This window comes from Oncorhynchus mykiss, chromosome 16, assembly GCF_013265735.2.
Source record: "Oncorhynchus mykiss isolate Arlee chromosome 16, USDA_OmykA_1.1, whole genome shotgun sequence".
Taxonomy (NCBI): domain Eukaryota; kingdom Metazoa; phylum Chordata; class Actinopteri; order Salmoniformes; family Salmonidae; genus Oncorhynchus; species Oncorhynchus mykiss.
The window spans coordinates 57850327-57876228 of NC_048580.1; the positions used below are offsets into that span (position 1 = coordinate 57850327).

The following is a 25902-nucleotide window of genomic DNA, read 5'->3' on the forward strand; positions in this document are numbered from 1 at the left end:
AGAAATGGCTAGAGAAAAAATGAGAATTCATGTAAATGATGAGATTCCTGATGCAAAGGCACATGTTTGTTTTGTTGTCATGACTGGTCAAAATGTTCATGGTTTCTTTTGTTTCTCTGTTTCAATAGCTGTGACATATTCCTCGATTTCCTCTTGGACCAGAATCTATTTACAGTAGAAAATAAATAATTAGGGCAACATTATGTTGCACTATTACACAGGTGAGATCCTCTGGATTTGCTAAGATGTCATGATTTCAAACAGACCTTCATTGATTCATCCCGCTTCATAATGGCTAGCTCAATGTTCTTTCCCCCTGACTGGACAACCTGCGAACACAGGGTGCAAACTTTGATGGAGGAAAATCTGTGCTTTGTGTTCCAATCACTACATTGTCGCCGTCAAATGTTCTAAAGTGGTGTAAGCCTCACCTCAAGTAGCGCTCTGATGGCAAGCTTAATGGTGTCTGTATCGGACTCCATATCCTCTTTATAGTTCTCTAGAAACTCCCGAACAGTCTTGGCAGATCTTCCAATAGCATTTGCCTATGTACACAACCACATTTTATTTTTCATGTTTTGAAGCATCTCATCAATGATTCAGATGTATGGGTCAGAAAAACACCCCTACCTTCCAGGCATGGTATGTTCCTGAGGGGTCTGTTTGGTACAGATGGGGTGTTCCATTGAAATCAAACCCCACAATGAGGGAGGAGATGCCAAAGGGCCTTCGCCCATTGCTTTGGGTGTATCGCTGAAAGTCGGAAAATATATATATATATATATAGAAATGACGTATCTGGATGGGTGGGCGGGTGGTACCTGTTTTATGCTGGAGATGTAGCGTGTGATGTACTCTACTGTTGCAGGGTCTTCTATTGTGAGCCTGTGACTCTGACACTCCACCCTGGCCCTGTTAACAATGATCCTGGCATCGGCAGTCAATCCTGCAGGCCATTGGATAAGGAGGAAGTATGTTACACCAATGAAACACCTCACCCAACTTGGTGTAAAATCAATTTGCTCAATTTCAGCAGTAACATTACATGTATCATTCAAAGTAGGCCTACAGTGCCTTAAGTATTTTATACCCTTGACTTTTGTCCACTTTGTTAAAGTGGGATTAAAATGGGTTTAATTCAAATTTGTGAACTATACACAATACTAATGTCAGAGGAAGAAAAACACACAAATTAAACCAACATGATTAGATAAGTATTCAACCCCCTGAGTCATTACATGTTAGAATCACCTTTGGCAGCGATTACAGCTGTGAGTCTTTCTGTGTAAGTAAGCGCTTTCCACACATGGATTGTGCAACACTTGGCTATTTTTTAAATCATTTTCTAAATACTTTAAGCTCTTTCATTGGTTGTTGATCATTGCTAAACAACTTTCAGGCCTTGCCATTGTTTTTAAAAACAAACTCCCCATTCCTTAATGATTACAAGCATACAAATCAAATCACATTTTATTTGTCACGTGCTGAAATGCTTACTTACAAGCCCTTAACAAACAATGCAGTTCAAGAAAGAGTTAAGAAAATATTTACTAAATAAACTAAAGTGGAAAAAAAACTAACAAGTAAATTACATAACGAGGCTATATACAGGGGGTATAGGTCCTGAGTAAATGTGCGGGGGTACAGGTTAGTCAAGGTAATTTGTAAAGTGACTCATAACAGTGTAATCACCACTGTTTGAAAATATGGAGATTGGCACTCCGTAATGCATTGGAGTTGCCCAAACATAACACTTTGTATTCAGGATGAAAAGTTAACTGCTTTCCCACATTTTTTGCAGCATTACTTTACTGCCTTGTTGCAAACAGGATGCATGTTTTGGAATATTTTTATTCTGTACAAGTGGCCTTTTCACTGTCAATTAAGTTAGTGTTGTGAAGTAACTACAATGTGAAATCCCTGAGCGGTTTCCTTCCTCTCTGGCAACTGAGTTAAGAAGGACGCCTGTATCTTTGTAGTTACTGGGTGTATTAATACACCATCCAAAGTGTAATTAATAACTTCATGCTCAAAGGGATATTCAATGTCTGTATTTTTTTTTTATACACATCTACCAATAGGTGCCCTTTGCGAGGCATTGGAAAACCTCCCTGGTCTTTGTGGTTGAATCTGTGTTTGAAATTCACTGCTTGACTGAGAGGCCTTACATATAATTCTATGTGTGGGGGCACATAGATGAGGTAGACATACAAAAATAATGTTAAACACATTGCACAGAGTCCATGCAATTCATGTGACTTGTTATGTACATTTTTACCTCTGACCTTATTTAGGCTTGTCATTACAAAGGGGTTGAATACTTATTGAGAATAATTATTGTAAAAATTCTAAACATTATTACACTTTGACATTGGGGTATTGTGTGTAGGCCAGTGCCAAATCTCAATTTAATCCATTTTAAATTCAGGTTGTAACAGTGGAAAAAGTCAAGGGGTGTGAATACTTTTTGAAGGTACTCAAATGTTGATGACATAAATTATACCAGACATGGTAATTACATATTTTCAATCACCACTTGACACCGTCTGTGGTTTGGTGTGCACTATCCTATGTTTAAAATTTACCTGCAAAGGCCATGAAGATATTGTCATCCAAGGAGCAGATTTTGCGCACTGTCCTGTCTTCTTGGAGCTTGGCAACAGTTTTCTTCTCCACTCCTAGAACAACAACATGTTTTCCTCACACTCCAACCTGTAAAATAATTAGGCACAATTGATACAGTTACGCCAGTTGGAGCTCAATTTGGTTCCCACCATGCACTTCTCTTTGATAGGCTACATGGTGGCATGCTTGACCCAAAAGCCATTTCAATATTTAAAGGGGTAGTTCGTTTTCTAAGAAGCTATCTTTGTTTATTTTTAACAATTTTTATTTAAAACAATTACAGTAAGGTACTGTTACTCAGAAATGATTTGATATTGAGATTTAAAAAATGGAGCATTGGAACTTTAAGAACATAACGTGGTACTTACAGCAGTTGAACCTTTTTTGACCGCCTCCTGTGCGTAGTCCACCTGGAATAAGTGGCCATCAGGTGAGAACACTGTGATGGCACGATCGTAGCTCATCTTTCATTCAATTCACTTTTACATACAATATTATTTCTGTGTCCTTGGCTTGCCTACGCTCTGTAAACAAAAGTAAAAGTAATCAGACTGAAGGAAACAACCAAGCACGAGCTAGCGAGATACTATTGGGGCATGTATTTGCACGTATTTGCATATTTCCGTTAGGGAACGATGCCTACTCTGTAAAGTGCGGTTGTGCAATAACTAAATTCGCCCTTGCACTCCTTCTAAACAACGCAATTTGGCAAAAGGTCAAATCTATCAAACCTTGCCCACTCGGTTCGTAACAGATTCTAGTTTTGGGACAGAAAACTGTATTGGGAAAAATGAAAACATTTGCATAATGTCGGCCAAAATCCATCTTCTCCCACTGCCGGACACTAGGCTTCCTCATCACCATATTTAGTAGTGAGTTGAAACGCCAACCGGGTGCTTCACACTTACACATCCGGTGAAATATCTGTGTAATTGTTCTATCTGTGATTCTGTGGAACAGCCATCGTCTGATTTATTGCGGCCATCAACCTGTCTCTATTTACGTTGGAGAGCGAGCGTAGTGAATCAAAAAACACCCATACCACCGTTTCTGGACTGATGTAAAACTGTATCTTGGCCTCAAATTGCATACAACCGTTGAAACTTTGTTTGACATATTATTTTACTACATTGATTCCACAATTGAACGTGAGTATGTCATAAATCTCTTTATTTTATTAGGATAATTTGTCATACCCAAATCAAAATTGATGAAGAAAAATCCCCTTTTCTTTTTTTTTAAAGTCTGATTTGGAAAACTATTTAGAGTCATTAAAACGTATTCAAAACAAAATGTTTTTAAAAAGTATTCGATACATGTCTGTATTCGAATTGATATAATGTGGATTAGTTTTATTTTATTTTTAAATTAATTTCTTTGTGGAATCTCTTTGGCTGTTTTGTTTATGTTTTGCATGTTACTGTTAGTAAAAAACAATTTTTTTTTAAATACCGTTTCTAAACCCAGAGGCGCAACATTGCAAGACTTCCGGGTATAGCTTGTGAAACAGACCAGGGCCCAGATTCACAAAACCTTAAGAAGACATTTCATCTTAACTGCCATTTTTCCCTTAACAATAGATTGACAAAGAAAGTTAATCTTGGAAATGTTGTTAAGCTATTTACCTTGTTTCTCATTTAGTAAAAGTTAAGAAGAAATTTGATTCTTGAAAATAACGTTTTTAGATTTCTTCTTAATTCCAAGATAGCTAAACCCTTGTCTTAAACTCAGGCAGTGAGAGAATAAGTGCATGAAAGCAATTGAACATGTTTCATTCACCCAAGAACATGTTTTAGAACAGTAATCCCAGTAGGAAATATATAGTATATAGTTAAGAAAAAAATGTCAGTTAACAAGAAATTGCTTCTTAAGGTTTTATGAATTTGGGCCCTGCACCTGCGAAATTCGGCGCGAAAGGACCCGATTTCGTGTTTTTACGAATTAGTTTAGCTATCCAACGTTGCCATGACATCGACTACAAGTGTGATGGGAGAAGGAGAAGCAGTTATTGGAGAAGCAGTTTTAGCAAAGATATAACTAAGCCAAGATAGTTCATCTGTGTCGTTCACAGTGGGCGTAAATGAAGCATTGTGCGCGGTGCAAGGAGATCGGAAAAGCTAAGTACTAGCTGGTGAAATCCTATTGTCGCGTTGTAGCATGTATTTGCATATTACCGTTAGGGCTCGACACGTCTGTGAAGTGCGCGTGTGTACAAACTAAATTCATTCCTTCTTAACAACGCGATATTTTACAACTTAGTGCACTGTGTTCGTAACAGATTCTAGTTTTGGGAACAGAAAAAGGTATTGAGATCAGATGTCTCATGGATGAGAAATAATGTCGGCTCGGTTTCATCTAGTTCCACTCTCTCTCACTACCCGCGACTGGACTTCCATTCAATTCAATTCAAGGGGCTTTATTGGCATGGGGAACATGTGTTAACATTGCCAAAGCAAGCGAGGTAGATAATATACACAAGTGAAATAAACAATAAAAATGAACAGTAAACTCACTACCATATTTCGTGGTGAGAACGTTCTAAACGGATGCTTCCTTCAGCTTTATAGCCATGTGACGTGTCTGGGTTACCTCTTCTCTCTGTGGTCTTCTTACTGTACTGTCTTTGCCTCTATTACTGGGTTGTCTGGATATATCGTAAACATTTATGAAAACAAAAATTTGCTTTATGGTCTTAATTTAATGTTAGGGTTATGTTTAAAATCACATTTTAAGAAAACAAATTGTAGAAATGGGCGGGGTTTAGGACTTTGTGGCTGTGGTAACTAGGGACGACCCTACTACTGTGAGAAAAAATCTACTGCAGCCTGCAGCCTATGTCTGGTTTATACCAAAAAATTACTGAGTGAGCGTCTCGATCAAAGCGAATCTTTTCATAGACATTATGGAACTCTCCATCTTTGCAACATCACCAAATGTAGAGTAAACTATCAATTTGCGTCCAGGAGAATATTGTTGTTTATTCGTAATTTCTTTTCATTTTGTTGTAATCCAGGGGTTCACACACCCCTATGATTTTCATAAAATGGGAAACCTAACTATGTTATAGAGGGCAACTATGTTATAGAGGTCTGCGCGCTAGATATAAGCTACATATTACAATAAAAATAGGCTTTTCATTTTTTCCATTTCCTAATATCACAATGTCGGTTGCATTTTCATCGGCGCGCCCAAGGAGCAAAGGGGAGGTGACACAACAAACTATACAAAAGGTAATGCTATTTCTTTTTGCTCCATTACGTCGTCAAATATGACATATTTTGTCGACTTGAGAGCTTGCATAGTCAGTCAGTGTCAATGGTGGGAAAGTAGTGAACATCAGCACAGAGAAGGCAACTGGTACAGTAGAGCGAGGCAAACAGCGAGGGGATGATATGACACTATTAAAACAGATTGACATTACTCAAAGGCTACTTTTTGTTGTTGTTTCCGTTGCCCCCTAAAACTTCAGTGTGTCTTTCTATGTAAGCTTACATAACGGCTACTATGTTATGCGTTAAAACATCAATGTTGTCTAATAATAGAGCATAAACATCCTAGAAAAATATGCAAGTTTGTTCCGAGTCTGACTGAAATATTGCTTATTCTGGTGCATGCCCTTCATAGGATATTTGTGAACTGTTGCGAGTGATTTTTTTCTTGGATCAATATTGTTTCTTTTGAAAACCATACTCCAAATTGTTACCAAAAATAGCAAGCCGTGACAGAGACGTGAGAGTAGACTAGTGATAATTATTTGGACAGCCAATGAGTGGTAAGAGGCACGTGCACTCGATGAACGGATAGTCTGACATTGGCGACAGAGAGTGATTCATGGAAGGTGTGTGGATTACGGGACAGTTTTGAGCCTACGTGCAACATACTTGGACCTTTGTTAAACCTAGAGGGAATCAGGCAGGCATTGCATTAATTTAGGCTGGCTTTCAAATGTTTTAGGGCATCTGGAAGTATTTTAATCAAACACGGTTAGAGCGCTTAATTTGGATATGCGTACCGTAGTTAATAGAGGACAGCACAGGTTCTCCTTTCTAGTTCACTCTGTTTTTTTTTGTCACTGATGACGGAATGTTATGATTGGCTGAAGATAATGAAAGACTTGAGTTGCAGGGAAAAAAAGAAACAATGGCTCCGTTCCACTGAAACCGTCTCTTCTGCGACGTTAATGATGCTCCAAGAAAAACATCCGACCCAGATAATTGTGTTGAGCAAGAAAGGGGGGGGGGGGAGTATTCAGGACAATTTATTATAGTGTAGTAACATTATAGTAAACTACTCTAACGTTTTTTTTTTGGTAACACTTTACTTGACACCCAGTGTCATGACACAATCATAATATGTCATAATAGCTGACATAACTTGTCATAACCTGTCATAATATGGTCATGACCCATATATTTACACCTGTTGTGACATACACTATATATACAAAAGTATGTGGACACCCAGTGGATTCAGGTATTTCAGCCACACCTGTTGTTGACAGGTGTATAAAATCGAGCACATAGCCATGCAATCTCCATAGTCAAACAATGGCAGTAGAATGGCCTTACTGGAGAGCTCAGGGACTTTCAACCTGGCACCGTGATATGATGCCACCTTCCCAACATGTCAGTCCACCAATTTCTGCCCTGCTAGAGCTGCTCCAGCCAACTGTAAGTGCAGTTATTGTGAAGTGGAAACATCTAGGAGCATCAACAGCTCAGCCGCGAAGTGGTAGGTCACACAAGCTCACAGAATGGGTCTGCCGAGTGCAGAAGTGCATAGAATATAGAAATTGTCTGTCCTCGGTTGCAACACTCACTACTGAGTTCCAAACTGCCTCTGGAAGCAATATCAGCCAAATAACTGTTAGTCGGGAGCTTCATGAAATGGGTTTCCATGGCCGAGCAGCTGCACACAAGCCTAAGATCACCATGCGCAATGCAAAACGTCTGCCGGAGTGGTGTAAAGCTCGCCACCATTGGACTCTGGAGCATCTGGAGTGATTAATCACTCTTCACCATCTGGCAGTCCGGCGAACAAATCTGGGTTTGGTGGACGCCAGGAGGACACTACCTCCCCCAATGCAACTGTAAAGCTTGGTGGATGAGGGATAATGGTCTGGGGCTGTTTTTCATGGTTCGTGCTAGGCCCCTTAGTTCCAGTGAAGGGAAATATTAATTCTACAACATACAATGACATTCTAGCTGATTCTGTGCTTCAAACTTTGTGGCAACAGTTTGGGGAAGAACCTTTCCTGTTTCAGCATGACAATGCCCCCATGCCCAAAGCGAGGTCCATACATAAATGGTTTGTCGAAATCAATGTGGAAGAACTTAACTGGCCTGCACAGAGCCCTGACCTCAACCCCATCAAACACCTTTGGGATGAATTGGAACGCAGACTGCGAGCCAGGCCTAATTGCCCAACATCGGTGTCCGACCTCACTAATGCTCTTGTGGCTGAATGGAAACAAGTCCCCACAGTAATGTTCCAGCATCTAGTAGAAAGCCTTCCCAGAAGAGTGGAGGCTGTTATAGCTGCAAAGGGTGGGCCAACTCCATATTAATCCCCATGATTTTGGAATGAAATGTTCGACAAGTAGGTGTCCACGTACTTTTGGTCATGTAGTGTATATTGCGTTATCTTATGGCTGGTTCTGACACTGACATAAGAGTGTAGGTGTCATTTATTCAAATAATTTATTGGCAGGGAATAACATTTTCTTTGGTTTGAAAGTTTGTTTCTCAAATTCTATGTTACTTTGTGCTGTCATTTTGCCCGGAATAAAAAGTGTGCCTGTTCACTACACTCTGCTCTCCTGCACCTGACTTCACCTCCAATACACACTCCTAACATCTGCTCCTGCATTCATTCCAGTCACCTTATAGCAAGGTGCTCCATCATGCTGGAAAAGGCATTGTTCATCACCAAACTGTTCCTGGATGGTTGGGAGAAGTTGCTCCCGGAGGATGTGTTGGTACCATTCTTTACTCATCGCTGTGTTCTTAGGCAAAATTGTGAGTGAGCCCACTTCCTTGGCTGAGAAGCAACCCAACACATGAATGGTCTCATGATGCTTTGCTGTTGGCATGACACAGGACTGATGGTAGCGCTCACCTTGTCTTCTCCGGGCTTCCAGGGTGTTATTCAAACTCAATCAGCATGACAGAGTGATCTCCAGCCTTGTCCTCGTCAACACTCACACCTGTGTTAACGAGAGAATCACTGACATGATGTCAGCTGGTCCTTTTGTGGCAGGGCTGAAATGCAGTGGAAATGTTTTTTGGGGATTAATTAATTAATTGCAATTCATCTGATCACTCTTCATAACATTCTGGAGTGTATGCAAATTGCCATCATACAAACTGAGGCAGCATACTGCGTGAAAATTAATATTTGTGTCATTCTCAAAACTTTTGGCCACTACTGTGTGTGTGTGTGTATATATATATATATATATATATATATATATATATATATATATATATATATATATATATATAATGTGTGTGTCATGACAGTGTTATGACCATATTATAACAGGTTATGCCAGCAGTTATGACATAACGTGTTATGACGCTGTGTGTCAAGTGAGGTGTTACCTTTTTTTTTTTACCTCCCAAAGATGCTGGATGAAAATCACCATCTGATACAATATATAATGGATTACCAGAACAAAGGAAAAACAGCAGAATGCACACAGTAGGTGTCACATCTGTCTTCATAGGCCTACTGTTGTGCACATATGCATGTTATAGGTTACTGTATAGCAGATGTTTGCCTGGAAACTCGATGTTGAATTGCATTGAATTCCACTTTGGGCAGAAATTAGTGTTTGCATCAGGAAAGTTTCCTTTCCTGATGTTGAATTAAATTATTTTTTAACATACTTTACCGGTTGTCCGTGCGGTTGGTACTTTTGGCGGTAGGAATGTGAGACAATATATCCACAGGAAAGTATAATTAAATAAACTTTTCAAAGTTCTGATGAATGAATGAATTACCTTTTATTTTCGCATCAAATCGCCAGTTGGCAACCCATCCCTTATGGGATTAATTGACACATAAACAAACAATACAATAATTAACTGTGATAATTCAGTGATAATTGTTCTTCTGGGGTTTTCTGCTGTGCGCATCACATAAAAAGTGAACAAAATTAAAGATAAAAATCAATACATAATAATTAACAAGGTTATCCACACAGTAATTATATCCCTAGAGCAGTAAATAATATACATACATACAATTACATATATTCATACACATACCTGTCACGCCTGTTCCCACTCCCCCTCCCTGGCGCCTTGCGCCAGGCTCCCCACATTACACACTCCTGCCACCATCATTACGCACACCTGCCTTTCCCCCGTCACGCGCAACAGCGATTATTGGACTCACCTTGACTCAATCACCTCTGTCATTATCTCCCCTATATCTGTCTGGTTCCCTGCTTCAACATTAATTGCCGTTTGTCGTTTTGTACCCGTGTGCTGACGCTGTTCTTGTCTTGGTCATTGTCCGTTTCCTGATTAAATGTTGACTCCCGGTACCGGCTTCTCATCTCTGGCGTCGGTCTTTACAGAATGCTGAAGCCCCCAAACGAAGCTTCGGGGAGTGCTGGCTTTCCGGTTGGTGGTAACGTTGGGTCCGGGGGCCGCCACCAATGGACCCGGGGGTGCCTAAGCCAGCTCGTCGGCCTGTCACGCCCTAGCTGGCTAGAGAGGTTTCTTGCCCCGGTTCATAATTAACTGTGATAATTCAGTGATAACTGTTTTCATTTTCTCATTATTGGGTATTGTGTGTAGTTTGAAGATTATATATTTTTTGTGAATTAATTTAAGAATAAGGCTGTAATGTAACAAAATGTGGAAAAAGTCAAGGGGTCTGAATACTTTTCGAATGCACTGTACATATACACATACAGTTGAAGTTGGAAGTTTACATACACTTTAGCCAAATACATTTTATCTCAGTTTTTCACAATTCCTGACATTTAATCCTAGTAAAAAAATCCCTGTTTTAGGTCAGTTAGGATCACCACTTTATTTTATGAATGTGAAATGTCAGAATAATAGTAGAGAGAATGATTTATTTAAGTTTTTTTTCCATCACATTCCTTGTGGGTCAGAAGTTTACATACATTAAATTAATATTTGGTAGCATTGCCTTTAAATTGTTTAACTTAGGTCAAATGTTTAGGGTAGACTTCCACAAGCTTCCCACAATAAGTTGGGTGAATTTTGGCACATTCCTCCTGACAGAGCTGGTGTAACTGAGTCAGGTTTGTAGGCCTTTTTGCTCGCACATGCTCTTTCAGTTCTGCCCATACATTTTCTACAGGATGAGGTCAGGGCTTGACTTTGTTGTCCTTAAGCCATTTTCCACACTTTGAAAATATGCTTGGGGTCATTGTCCATTTGGAAGACCCATTTACGACCAAGCTTTAGCTTCCTGACTGATGTCTTGAGATGTTGCTTCAATATATCCACATAATTTTCCATCCTCATGATGCCATCTATTTTGTGAAGTGCACCAGTCCCTCCTGCAGCGAAGCACCCCCACAACATGATGCTGCCACCCCTGTGCTTCACAGTTGGGATGGTGTTCTTCGGCTTGCAAGCCTCCCCCTTTTTCCTCCAAACATAACGATTGTCATTATGGCCAAACAGTTCTATTTTTGTTTCATCAGACCAGAGGACATTTCTCCAAAAGCTATGATATTTGTCCCCATTTGCAGTTCTTTGTCCCCCAAACTGTAGTCTGGCTTTTTTTATGGTGGTTTTGGAGCAGTGGCTTCTTCCTTGCTGAGCGGCCTTTCAGGTTATGTCGATATAGGACTCGTTTTACTGTGGATATAGATACTTTTGTACCTGTTTCCTCCAGTATCTTCACAAGGTCCTTTGCTGTTGTTCTGGGATTGAATTGCACCAAAGTACGTTAATCTCTAGGAGACAGAACACGTCTCCTTCCTGAGCGGTATGACGGCTGCGTGGTCCTATGGTGTTTATACTTGCGTACTGTTGTTTGTACAGATGAATGTGGTACCTTCAGGCATTTGGAAATTGCTCCCAAGGATGAACCAGACTTGTGGAGGTTTACAATTTTTTTTCTGAGGTCTTGGCTGATTTCTTTTGATTTTCCCATGATGTCAAGCAAAGAGGCACTGAGTTTGAAGGTAGACCCTGAAATACATCCACAGGTACACCTCCAATTGACTCAAATGATGTAAATTAGCCTATCAGAAGCTTCTAAAGCCATGACATAATTTTCTGGAATTTTCCAAGCTGTTTAAAGGCACAGTCAACTTAGTATATGTAAACTCCTGACCCACTGGAATTGTGATACAGTGAAATAATCTGTCTGTAAACAATTGTTGGAAAAATTACTTGTGTCATGCACAAAGTATATGTTCTACCCGACTTGCCAAAACTATAGTTTGTTGACAAGCAATTTGTGGAGTGGTTGAAAAACGAGTTTTAATGACTCCAACTTAAGTGCATGTAAACTTCCGACTTCAACTGTACATACATGCGTTGGCGATTTTAGTATGTAAATCTTGGTGGGGGAAAAAAAAGAAGGTTGGATGCATGCGAGCAAAGCCACTCCACAATACAACACTAAACAATATAGGAATTGCACTCTAACTTTGACATTTTGGGCCCACAAACGGTTAGGGCCTACATAAAGCTGTCCCAACAGCAGTCCCAAAGTCTTACCACTGCTCCACCTGGCTATCAGTGGTGCCTTGTCTGGCAGCAAAACAGTTCAGTTCATTCAGCCTCATTTACTGCCATTAACAAGGGGCATATAAGCAGACAATGAAAGCTCTTACAATATTCTATGTTTACATTTCTCTAAAACAGGTTAAAGGCTACATGTGCACCACCAAGTCAGAACAGTAGGCGTAATTAAAAGATTTGGATGAGATGAGAGAGGCCTGTAATTTTCATCATAGGTACACTTCAACTATGACAGACAAAATGAGGGGGAAAAATCCAGAAAATCACATTGTAGGATTTTTAATTAATTTATTTGCAAATTTTGTCTGTCATAGTTGAAGTGTACCTATGAGGAAAATTACAGGCCTCTCATCTTTTTAAGTGGGAGAACTTGCACAATTGGTGGCTGACTAAATACTTTTTTGCCCCACTGTACATACATACATACATACATACATAAATACATACATATACAGTACCAGTTAAAGGTTTGGACACACCTACTCATTCAAGGGTTTTTCTTTATTTTTATTATTTTCTAATTTGCAGAATAATAGTGAAAACATCAAAACTATTGAATAACACATGGAATCAGGTAGTAACCAAAAGTGTTAAATATTTTGATGACAGCTTTGCCCACTTTTGACAATCTCTCAACCAGCTTCATGAGGAATGCTTTTCCAACAGTCTGGAAGGAGTTTCTACATATGCTGAGCACTTGTTGGCTGCTTTTCCTTCACTCTGTAGTCCAGCTCATCCCAAACCATGTCAATTGGATTGAGGTCGGGTGATTGTGGAGGCCAGGTCATCTGATGCAGCACCATCACTCTACTTATTTGTCAAATAGCCCTTACACAGCCTGAAGGTGTGTTTTTGGTCACTAAGCGCAAACCAGATGGGATGGCATATTGCTGCAGAATGCTGTGGTAGCTATGCTGGTTAAGTGTGCCTTGAATTCTAAATAAATCACAGACAGTGTCACCAGCAAAGCACCCCCACAACATCACACCTCCTCCTCCATGCTTCACGGTGGGAACCACACATGCGGACATCATCCGTTCAACTACTCTGCGTCTCACAAAGACACGGCGGTTGGAACCAAAAATCTCAAATTTGTATTTCCACCAGTCAAATGTCCATTGCTCGTGTTTCTTGGCCCAGGCAGGTCTCTTCTTCGACCATGAAGGCCTGATTTACGCAGTCTCCTCTGAACAGTTGATGTTGAGATGTCTCTGTTACTTTTATTCTGTGAAGTATTTATTTGGGCTGCAATCTAATGAACTTATCCTCTGCAGCAGAGGTAACTCTGGGTCTTCCTTTCCTGTGGCGGTCCTCAGTTTCATAATGGCACTTGGTTTTTGCAACTGCACTTGAAAGTTCTTGACATTTTCCGAATTGACTTACCTTCATGTCTTAAAGTAATGGACTGTCGTTTCTCTTTGCTTATTTCAGCTGTTCTTGCCATAATATGGACTTGGTCTTTTACCAAAAAGGGCTATCTTCTGTATACCACCCCTACCTTGTCACAACACAACTGATTGTCTCAAATGCATTAACTTTTAACAAGGCACACCAGTTAATTGAAATGCATTACAGGTGACTACCACATAAAGCTGGTTGAGAGAATGCCAAGAGTGTGCAAAGTTGTCATCAAGGTAAAGGGTGCCTACTTTAAATATATTTTGATTTATTTAAAACTTTTTTGGTTAGTACATGATTCCATATGTGTTATTTAATAGTTTTGATGTCTTCACTATTATTCTACAATGTAGAAAATAAGAAAAATTAAGAAAAACCCTTGAATGAGTAGGTTTGTCCAAACTTTTTACTGGTACTGTACATATGTATACATATACTTACTGTACACGGTATACATACACATACATACATAACATCTACAGAAAAATTAAACAAGGCATTTGAACTGTCTATCATTTCAATAATGCGCAGAACCTTGTAAACACATGCAAGAGTTCAAGAAAGTATGCATGTTTCTGTAGATGTATGTTTATCTTGTACACATGCTTCAGGTGATAGAAATTTGAACGCCCTACCAGCGCTTTGAAAGTTGTGTAGTTATACTTTCCTGTGGATATATTGTCTCACATTCCTACAACCAAAAGGACCAACCGCGCGGACAAATGGTAAAGTACTTTAAAATGGTATTTTATTCAACATTCTGGCTTGTAGAGATCGTGAGAGGAAACTTTCCTGATTGAAACGCTCATTTCTACCCGACATAGAACGTAGTTCAACGTCAGGTTTCCAGTCAAAGCAGATGTATACTTGGATGAAGATGTTTTAAGCATGAAGATAGTATATCACAGGTTAATGATAGTCATTATGTTAAAGTCTTTCTGTGCTTTGATAGGTATCAGCAGATTCTTCACAGAAACCTGGTCTATCTGGCCACGATAGCAGATTCTAATCAGAACATGCAGTCACTGTTACCTGCGGTAAGTCTGCATGGAGTTACGCAATTTAGTCATTTTTTTCTCTCTCTCTCTCTCGTTATCTCTCAATTTCTCTCACCACACACCTCTCTTTTAATGTCTTTCTTCCTCCCTCACCCTTAGAGCTGCTATTTTTCTGTAACACAATTCTCGAGAGATGTAAATTCACATCTCTCCTCTCTTTCTTTTTTTGCCAGCCTCCTACCCCTAACATGGGGAGTATGGGTCCTGGAGGGATGGGGCAGAACGGGGGCAGTGGGCCCATACACTCCCAGAGTAACCTCAACGACGCCATGACACCTGGCCTGCCCCCCCCCTCCATGATGCAGAGTCAGATGAGCAATGGTGAGACCCCCATCTCCACACACGAACACACACACACACCTCCATCCACACACACTCACACACCTTTGTCTGTACGTGTGTACGTGTGTACAATCTCACTGCTGGTTTCTCTGCTCAACTGACTGTCTGCTGCATTGTCTGTCTGTCTGCCCCTCCAATTCACCCCCCTATAGCTTGGCAGCATCTCGGATCTCAAGTCTTCTCATCTCTGCAGACATCATTTTATGGGTGCATATTGATAGTTTAAAGTGGCTTCTTATTCTAATATCTTCATAATCTTCTTCAGCTGCACTGATCCCTTAAGACAGGATAAATGGATGCAATTTGGCAGATGCTAACTGTGCATTTACTTTCACCTGGCCAGTTCTCTCATGGTATTGCACATTAAGGAATGGAAAAATGGAGAGGAAGCCACTTTAGACTATTGAGATGCACCTTTATGTATCCATACAGGTCTTTTTCCTCTTGTCAATCTGTCCCTCCTTGTTTCCACTAATTCTTCTCTCGTTAAGTGTCTCTGCATAATCTCAGCACCCCAAACCTCTTAATTTAGTCCTACACAAGCCTCCTGTGGTGTAGCGATGAACTGAATGTGGTTAGTTTCCGTGGTGCCTGTGGCCATGGTGGCATTACGTGTGCCTCAGGGTCCGGCTGCTTTGACTGCTCAGTGTGTTGTCAGGCCCCAGCCACGCTCCCATGCAGCAGCAGCAGCAGCATGCGGGTCAGACACAGCCGGCTGGGCCCTCCTCCACGTCCCTCAGCCTGCCGGCCAGCACCCACAGCTCAGCCTTGGGCTACAGCCACCCCGTGCCCCCCTCTTCCCAGGGCAGCATGATCCAGGGGCCTGGCCCAAGCCCAGGCTACGGTTCTTCCTCTTCTTCCTCCTCCCGCAGCAACCTCAACATGCAGTCCAACCCAGGTGAGCCAGGTGCAGAGGAACCAGAGACCAAGGACCAGTGGCATAGCAATACGCCATCAAAGCCAATGATATTCAATAATTGAAAACACAATTCCTTTGGAAATACATGATTTCTAATTTGGCTGTTCTATTTTGCTTGCCTCTAGTGAGTCTTGTTGCTAAGTACGTTACTAGTGAATGACGAGTCCATTCCTAGCTCAGGGAGTGTGATTGGCCAGCCCCCACTACAGTAAATGTCAGAGCTCTGGAGGGGAAGGGGGGATGATCAAGGAGAAAGGGAAGCTGAGAGGATGAACATTGGAGGATGAATCTTAGACTGAAAGATGTGAATCTGAGAGTGGAGTGTATTCTGGAGTTTGCGTGAGGTTGTAGTTTTGGCCTAGCTCTCAGCAGGGCAAAGAGAGGGAGGGAGCGATAGGGAGTTGTGCTCTCTCTGAGGATTCTAGAAAATTACGATTGTAATGATTTAGACAGGACACCAGTGAATGATTGACTGATCCAGGGAACCCTGAAGGTATTCCACCTCCACAACTCTTCCACATCGTTCTCTATAACCTCCCTTCTCTTCCCTAGCTTTGAGAAAACCTTTTCTAGTCTTTATACGCTTGAACTTCACAATCCATAACCTCTGAATATCGCATTGTCCCGTATGAACGACAAGAAGATCCAAACATATTCAGTTCATCAGACTGTTAGGCATCCCCTTCCTCCCTCTGGAGTCTAGTATCGTCCCCAATCCCAGTCACCACCCTGCTTCAGGCTCTCCTCTCCTGACCTCTAACCCCTGACATGCATCCCTGCAGCCCGCCCTCGTCTCCCTGGTTGTCAATGTGTATTTATCTCTGTTTTATGCACTGACCCCTCTCTGGCTTCTTTTGCATTTACTGCAGAGATTTACTCCCCCAATTTCTGTTCTGGTTATGAATGATGACGACAATAATGAAGACGATGATGATGTTGACATTGGGTGTGTGTGTTGATGTATAAGATCTCACCCTATAACGGCCCTTCCCCCCACCATCCTCTAGTCTCCATGATGCAGCAGCCTCATTACCCGTCGTCCCAGACTGGGGCCGGGCAGCAGCACTACCAGGGCCAACAGACTGCTATGGGCATGTTGGGGCAGAGCGGACAAGGCAACAGTATGGTGAGCCAGAGGCCCATGGGGACTTACCGACCCACACAGCAAGGTAGGGACCATGTCTTTCTCTGTGTTCCTACAGGCTGCTGCGTTTTGGTTAAGGGCTGCAGGGGCATGCTAAGTCTGCAGGGATGCATGTGGCTCACTGTGGTCTATCGGTGGAGAAGATGGCTGTATGGTTTTGGGTGTAGGTGATTACTTGTGAAAGATGTAGCCAAAGTGAATGCAAAGGACATGGATGTGGGGTGAAACTTTGAGATGTTAATAGTTAGCAGGCGTTTAGGAAGTGTGCGCCTAAAAAACAGACTATGATATGTAGGGTGGATGTAATCTGTCAATGATGCACGTACGTTACCATGGTATCGCAGGTGTGTAGCCTAGAGGATCTGACCTATGGTAATGGTCTGCCAATGACTTTAGGAAGAAGCAGACTGAAGATTTATGGCTGTTGTCACTTGGAGTCCCAGTCTCTGTAAATCACTTTACCCACGCTGTGTCAGCATGTGCCTAAAAATAGTCCCCCAACATCCCCTTGTTTGGTGTGGGATGTGGGCTAGACACGTTCCTCACAGAGACTCGTCAGTAGCTTGTCTGTACTGGATTTCTGAGACACTGTCTCCAGGGCAACAGAGGTCACTAGCCCTGGGTTGTATGTTGTGACTTACCCTGGTCTTATCCCAGCTTGTCCAGGTACAGTCACTGGGTCCTGTCTACATGGACTGTATTGTTCTGACTCCGAGTTGGGTTAAGTGACCAGCTCACAAGCCATCCTCTGATTGGTCGAATGGTTGTTGCTTAGGCTCTTCTCTCGACTGTGTCTGGTGATATTGGGTATTGTATTGTCGGATATCACGCTTGGAGATTGTCTTTCTAACACTGTCAGACTTTTTTTGTGGCAAATTGTTGCCGGTGTGTAGTTTATCTCTGACAATGGATATTTATCAATGGGACATTTAAGCCTTTCTTTTGCCATGGAAGATGCTTTCTTCTCTAGCTGTTGACTGCTGTGATAATGGTCCTTTTGCATTACGTCAAAGGATCAATATGTTATAGAATATTTATATTTTGCGAGACTGAGTTTCTATCTTGCAGATATAACGATATTTCCAGCAATACATTTGGCAACAGAAAGAAATATATTTTTTTGAGTTGGTAGTTTGTGATGTAAAAGGAAGGAATGGCATCTGTAGTTTTTGCAGACCACCAACAACACCACCACCAACAACACCACCAATACCAACACCACCAATAACACCACCAACACCACTGCTTTCTCATGTGATTGACCCGCTCAGATTTCTGAAAACTTCCATCTCTGTCATTGATCTTTTCAGAAAGTAATATTTATTTTAATTCTCATAGGAATCTATCATTTTTCAGATCATGGTTTGGATAGGGCTGAATATTCTGAAATGAGAATGATTAGACTAAAATGGCAGCCAAAATCCTTCAGTTCTTTGATGCATTTTCTTCCCAACACAAACATTATCAATTCACATTTCAGATAGAGTAGGGAATAGCCATCCTTCGGAACAAAATAAGTGAAAACCAGAATACGTGGGTTTCAACAAAGAGACTTCAGTCTACTTACCGCCTCCTACACTATCATGTATTCAGTCTAATTCTACTTGAACTTCAGTCATTCAACCACAAAAAAGCTTCTCATGACATCATTAGCACCCATATGACGCCACTTCTCCTCTCTCTCACTCTCATACGCACAGACACACACTCATGCACATACTAATGCACGCAGGCACGCATTGTGCATCTCTCACTCTCGTGCCTCTCGTTCTCTCTCACACTCACACACATTATGCTATTCTATCCTCATGGGGAGCTATTTTCCCTAACCTTAACCCCAGCCCTAAACCTAACTAGAGTAACCACTTACTCTAATTGTAACCCTAACCGCTATTCTTAAAATAGCCTTTGTCTTCATGGGGATGTGGGAAATGTCCCCACAAGGAAGAATTGTCCTTGTTTTACCTTACTTGTAGGGACTTTGGGGGATTTAAGGATTCAACCCTGACTCCTAAACCTAATTATAATCCTAAACCTAACCCCTAAGCCTAAAATAGTCATTTTCCTTCTTGGGACTTGTGAAAGGTCCCCACATGTCTGAATTCTCCTTGTTTCATTATCCTTGTGAGGACTTCTGGTCCCCACAAAGATAGAAGAACCAACACACTTTTGTTTTACTATCCTTGTGGGGACCAAACAATTGAATAACAAATCCTATTTTACCTAACCCTTAAGCCCTAACCCTAACTCCTAAACCTAACTCCTAATTCTAACCCCCAAGCCTAAAATAGTAATTTTCCTTCATGGAACCAGTGAAATGTTCACACTGAATTTTCCTTGTTTACTATTCTTGTGAGGACTTCTGGTCCCCAGAAGGATAGTAAAACCAAACACACAGACACTCCCCTCCAACTCTCCAACTCCCAAAGTGTCCTGGCCCAGCCTCCTTTAGTCACCAACAGAGCCCCATTGGTCGGACCAGCTGATTAACCAATCCTGGTGTCGCCTGTCTTGCAGGATGTGCACTGCAGTACATGGGACAAGACGAGTTCTACGGAGAGCAGTATGGACACACTCAGAGCTCCAGTGAGCCCATAAACCAGCAGTATTACCCTGATGGTAATCATTCAGAGCCTTGACCCTCACACACACAACCACACCTTTCAGACATCTCAATCACACACACACATATACATGCCTTCCCGTCTGTGTTATCCCACTGCCCTGTCTTCAGCGCTGAACTCAATAAATCAATCCTCTGGCTTCTTGTCTTTTCTTTATCTTCTTGTGGGAGTTTAATGGGAGTCTTTTGTACGGTCATAATATGGATGGATTATGATTGTTATGGCAAAGTGCAGAGGTTGGTCCCAGAACTGTTACCTCCTGGTGTGTCTCTGTTAATAGTGTTCCCCTTTGGTGTACCTAAACTTGCAGTTGGTCCCAGAGATTTCCCAAAGCCCCAACTGATTGTAGGGTGTTTGTGTGTGCTTTGTTTAAATGTGAGTTTGAGTGTCCGAGGCACGGCAAATGTCTGTTTGTGCTCTTGTCATCTTATGGGTGCACACCTATGTATGTATAAGCTTTATGAACTGTGAGAGGACCAGGCTCTCTAGCATATGTGTGAGGATCCACATTGTTTATTATAGAGTGGTTTTGGCACGTGCTCATTCCTGCCCACTCCAGGTCATGGCGAGTACTCCTACCAACAGTCGTCCTATGGCGAACAGGGCTATGAGAGGCCCTTTGACGAGTCCTCACAGCACTACTACGAAGGAGGTATGTTCCCAAACCACATCAGACTCATGCCTAATAAGCATAAAGGTTGTGATAGTATTGTAGCTGCTAGCTATCTGCCACACTAGGCCTAATCTCAGACGCCCAGAAGTAAAATATAGCAGATGCTTGATTACTATTTATGTTATGTGCATCTGTCCACGAGGAACTACAGTCCGCTTAATACAAGTCTGAAGTCAATCTTGAAGTAGTTACATCCCTACTTCTGACCCCCAGGCAACTCCCAGTACAGTCAGCAGCAAGCCCAGTACCAGCATGGCTCAGGTCAGCAGCAGCCCTTCAGCCAACAACAGTACCCCTCACAGCAGGGCTACAGCACACAGCAACAGGGCTATGGTAAGGAACACACACACAGGTGCGCACTTGCCTATGTTTTGCTATGGACATGTTGATGCAGATGGTTGGGAATTGAACATTAAATCAGTAAATTGTTATTTTGAGAAGATGATTGTTTTACTGTTACATCTGTCAGAGTGATTGAATACTTGGTTGATTGACTGATTTGGTCTCCAGGTCCAGGTCAGGGTGCGTCGTCCCATTACTCCCAGTACCAGCAGGGTCAGGGCCAGCAGTATAGCTCCTACCGCTCCTCCCAGGCTGCCCCTGGGGCACAGACACAGAGGCCCTACGCTTACGAACAGGTACAGCTACAGCTACCCCTGACCCCACGTTTTGAGGAGGACGGTGCTGTCCAACCAAACATTGGGTAAATTGGGCAACTCACACCGCAAATTACCACAATGGCGATGCCCATGGGTTGCTTTTAATCATGAGAAAGTATTAATGATCGAAAGTATTCCCCATCTCATGCTGACCTGAAATGACTAAAGATTTGTGCTTTCTTTTCTACCTCCCACTCCCTTAGGGTCAATATGGAAACTACCAGCAATAAGGCACCACCTCCTGGGCAAACTGGTGGACAGGTTAGGCAAGGGAACAGTTCTGTGAATGCCCCTTAACAGTCATGTGTAAACCAGTCTGAGTAAATTAGTTAGATTAAGCTCTGAATCCTTTTAGTTTGCTGAGAGACAGATTAGAAGGCTAGAATATCAGCTCCATTGTCCGCTTGTTCACTATTTTCTAGCTAAGTAGAGGTTAACTGGTTCAGGAGATCCTGTATGAAGCACCTCTCATCTCTGCTTTCTCTCCTCACCCTCTATAAGAGGCTTTGAATTAGGGGGGTATCTGGTAACAAATCGGGGCATCCTCAATAGTATTATTATATAAACATGGGCACTATATGTGTTTTAAACTCATGTGAAATTTTAAACCTGCCTCTAAATGTCTTCCTTCCTTGGTCTGTGACCTCTATCAGCCTCTACCTGGCTCCTCATATCCTCCCTTTCTGTCTTTGTCTTTCACAGGGTGCACAATACAAGTGCTATCCTCTCTTTAAGAATGTAATTGGAAATGTGCCAATTAGGTTGTTCACATTTACATAAGATTGATCTAATATAATACATTCAGCATCTATTATTCATTGTAGAGAATAACTTAGAGTTGAGTCTTGATAAGTGTACTTTGATTAAGGTGAAAATGGGGCTTGTCGGTGGTGTTCAACCTGTCTTCAGGTTGTGTTTTTTTAAATCTGTGAAGTTGTGTAGGTCAGTGTGTGGTGTGACCGACTGTTTTGTGTTAACACTCTCTTTGTGTAAGAAGAACCAATGTTTTAGTAAGGTAATAGACACAATAGCTGGTGAATTGACAAGTGTGCATCAACTACACTACATTGCCAAAAGTATGTGGACACCTGCTCATCGAACAGACTGCCAGATGGTGAAGCGTGATTCATCACTCCAGAGAACGTGTTTCCACTGCTCCAGAGTCCAATGGCGGTGAACTTTATACCACTCCAGCCGACGCTTTGCATTGCACATGTTGATCTTAGGCTTGTGTGCGGCTGCTCGACCATGGAAACCAATTTCATGAAGCTCCCGATGAACAGTTATTGTGCTGACGTTGCTTCCAGAGGCAGTTTGGAACTCAGTAGTGAAGTGTTGCTCGACTTTATACACCTGTCAGCAACGGGTGTGGCTAAAATAGCTGAATCCACTAATTTGATGGGGTCCACATACTTTTGTATATATAGTGTATCAACACCATCATAATCTCATCACATAATACAGTATGGAAAATCCATATCCATGATCAACCCCTTTTGTTCATTCTTAAATTTGGTCTGATTGCCTTTCTATTTTTTAACTAAGTGTTTTTTAAATTAAGCTAAATCATTTAACTTTTATATGGTATATTGGAACTTTTTCCATCCTATATTTATTTATCAATATACAATTAATTTTATTTAATTATCAGATGTTTCAGTATTTATTATTCTGTTTCTTTCTCTGTAATGCACTTTTATTTATCATAGTGTCATTCAAGTTGTTTCTAAGAAATGATTTCCAAACAGAAGAATGTGTTTGGCAATCGGTACAACACCTTTTCAATACGAGCAATACAGTCAGTCATTGGAGCAGAGTGATATTATCAGTAGGCTTGTAATTAGATTTTCTGTGTGCTACCACACATTTTTGAGTCTATAGCCTATTAGAGTACAAAAATGAAAGTCTTTATTAGCCTTGTGTCTTGTTGAATACATAACCCAAAGTATTATTGTTGCCAATTGGGTTTGGATTTTGCTTCAACTGTCTTAGCCCATATGAATGGATTTTTCATTTAAAAAAATTACGTTCTTACGAAATTGATGTAGTCATAGCCTATGTCTGTGAGTGCATATGACATACTGACATATTTGGTTTGCCAAAGTTTGCCATTTGTCTTGCTCAATTGACTATATTTGACGTGATCATAGATCAAGTTCGGGGTAAGGCCTTAGTGTTTTAGAAGACAATTGTCAAATCAGTTTGTCACACAAACACATTGCCTTATTATTTATTGACAAAGTACAATAAAGAGATTTTGTAAAAAGATTTTGTGGTGGTTTTTATTTACCTCAAAAGATTTTATCATTTTTGAAAATCATGGTATGCTTTGTTGTATAGGCCACCATTAATATATCCTCTGTAATAATCGTAGTAATGTCAGACTAGAACTCTCCTATATGGTGCTGAAATGATATGAATCTCAAAAGGGGACAGCACAAGTCATTACACCTGGAAGTTGCCATAACTTACCAAGACAGTGGGAATATCTGGCTGTCAAACAGCTCACCTGTATGTTAAATTAACTATACAGTGACAATCATAGGCTTCTTTTAATTGCATAATAATGTATTATTATCCCTAGCCGTGTCCTCAGAGCATGTGCAGACCAGCTGGCTAGAGTGTTTCCAGACCTATTCAATCTCTCCCTATCCCAGTCTGCTGTCCCCACTTGCTTCAAGATGTCCACCATTGTCCCTTTACCCAAGAAAGCAAAGGTAACTGAACTAAATGACTATCGCCCCATAGCACTCACTTCTGTCATCATGAAGTGCTTTGAGAGGCTAGGTAAGGATCATATCACCTCCACATTACCTGATACTCTAGACCCACTTAAATTTGCATACCGCCCCAATAGATCCACAGACAATACAATTGCAGTCACACTGCCCTATCTCATCTGGACAAGAGTAGTCCCTGTGAATAGTCCCTGCGAATAACATCTAATAGTACCCGTGATATGCAACTGTTCAGAGAAGTCAGGAACCAATACACACAGTCAGACAGGAAAGCAAAGGCTAGCTTTTTCAAAGAGAAATTTGCATCCTGTAGCTCTAACTCCAAAAAGTTTTGGGACACTGTAAAGTCAATGGAGAACAAGAGCACCTCCTCCCAGCTGCCCACTGCTCTGAGGCTAGGTAACACGGTCACCACCGATAAATCCATGATAATCTAACATTTCAATAAGCATTTCTCTACGGCTGGCCATGCTTTCCTCCTGGTTACCCCAGCCAACAGCTCCGTCCCCCCCGCAGCTACTTGCCCGAGCCTCCCCAGCTTCTCCTTCACCCAAATCCAGATTGCAGATGTTCTGAAAGAGCTGAAAAACCTGGACCCGTACAAATCAACTGGGCTAGACAATCTGGACCCTCTATTTCTAAAACTATCCACTGCCATTGTTGCAACCCCTATTACCAGTCTGTTAAACCTCTCTTTCGTATCGTCCGAAATCCCTAAAGATTGGAAAGCTGCCGCGGTCATCCCCCTCTTCAAAGGGGGTGACACTCTAGACCCAAACTGTTATAGACCTATATCCATCCTGCCCTGCTTCTCTAAAGTCTTTCGAAAGCCAAGTTAATAAACAGATCACTGCCCATTTCGAATCCCACCGTACCTTCTCCGCTGTGCAATCCGGTTTCCGAGCTGGTCACGGGTGCACCTCAACCACGCTCAAGGTCCTAAACGATATCTTAACCGCCATCGATAAGAAACATTACTGTGCAGCCGTATTCATTGATCTGGCCAAGGCTTTCGACTCTGTCAATCACCACATCCTCATCGGCAGACTCGACACCCTTGGTTTCTCAAATGATTGCCTCGCCTGGTTCACCAACTACTTCTCTGACAGAGTTCAGTGTGTCAAATCGGAGGGTCTGCTGTCCGGACCTCTGGCAGTCTCTATGGGGGTGCTTTACAAAATAGCCTCCAATACCCTACTCAACAAATTGGATGCAGTCTATCAAGGTGCAATCCGTTTTGTCACCAAAGCCCCATATACTACCCACCATTGCGACCTGTACGCTCTCGTTGGCTGGCCCTCGCTTCATACTCGTCGCCAAACCCACTGGCTCCATGTCATCTACAAGTCCCTGCTAGGTAAAGTCCCCCCTTATCTCAGCTCGCTGGTCACCATAGCATCACCCACCTGTAGCACGCGCTCCAGCAGGTATATCTCTCTGGCCACCCCCAAAACCAATTATTTCTTTGGCCGCCTCTCCTTCCAGTTCTCTGCTGCCAATGACTGGAATGAACTACAAAAATCTCTGAAACTGGAAACACTTATCTCCCTCACTAGCTTTAAACACCAACTGTCAGAGCAGCTCACAGATTACTGCACCTGTACATAGCCCACCTATAATTTATCCCAAACAACTACCTCTTTCCCTACTGTATTTATTTTATTTATTTATTTATTTTGCTCCTTTGCACCTCATTATTTTTCTTCCACTGCAAATCTACCATTCCAGTGTTTTACTTGCTATATTGTATTTACTTTGCCACCATGGCCTTTTTTATTTTTTTACTTTCCCTCCCTTATCTCACCTCATTTGCTCTCATCGTATATAGACTTGTTTATACTATATTATTGACTGTATGTTTGTTTTACTCCATGTGTAACTCTGTGTCGTTGTATGTGTCGAACTGCTTTGCTTTATCTTGGCCAGGTCGCAATTGTAAATGAGAACTTGTTCTCAACTTGCCTACCTGGTTAAATAAA

The 25902-nt window shown here is 41.6% G+C and overlaps 1 protein-coding gene and 1 pseudogene across 8 annotated transcripts; one reads left to right on the top strand and one right to left on the bottom strand.

Moving 5' to 3' along the window:
* Positions 1-77: 77 nt before the first annotated feature.
* LOC110492394 lies at positions 78-3581 on the bottom strand (annotated as a pseudogene).
* Positions 3575-23451, top strand: LOC110492391 (calcium-responsive transactivator). 8 transcript variants are annotated; one of them, XM_021566663.2, is made up of 11 exons: positions 3575-3773; positions 9251-9327; positions 14719-14803; positions 14998-15145; positions 15825-16064; positions 17093-17254; positions 19747-19848; positions 20413-20505; positions 20740-20859; positions 21037-21229; positions 21389-23451. In XM_021566663.2, exons 2-11 carry the CDS (start codon positions 9251-9253, stop codon positions 21480-21482), a joined length of 1314 nt encoding a protein of 437 aa, XP_021422338.1. In that variant the 5' UTR covers positions 3575-3773; the 3' UTR covers positions 21483-23451. The 8 variants fall into 8 exon arrangements, with proteins under 8 accessions (XP_021422338.1, XP_021422341.1, XP_021422337.1 ...); XM_021566662.2 differs by lacking the exon at positions 3575-3773 and adding an exon at positions 4338-5855; XM_021566665.2 differs by lacking the exon at positions 3575-3773 and adding an exon at positions 4338-5855 and having other exon boundaries at positions 21037-21164.
* Positions 23452-25902: the final 2451 nt, after the last annotated feature.

Coding starts and splice junctions, on each gene's coding strand:
- LOC110492391 (XM_021566662.2), top strand. CDS start 5,787: ATGTCGGTTGCATTTTCATCGGCGCGCCCAAGGAGCAAAGGGGAGGTG. Junction 16,065..17,092: donor CAACATGCAGTCCAACCCAG/GTGAGCCAGGTG, acceptor ACCATCCTCTAG/TCTCCATGATGCAGCAGCCT. Junction 20,860..21,036: donor CACACAGCAACAGGGCTATG/GTAAGGAACACA, acceptor TTTGGTCTCCAG/GTCCAGGTCAGGGTGCGTCG.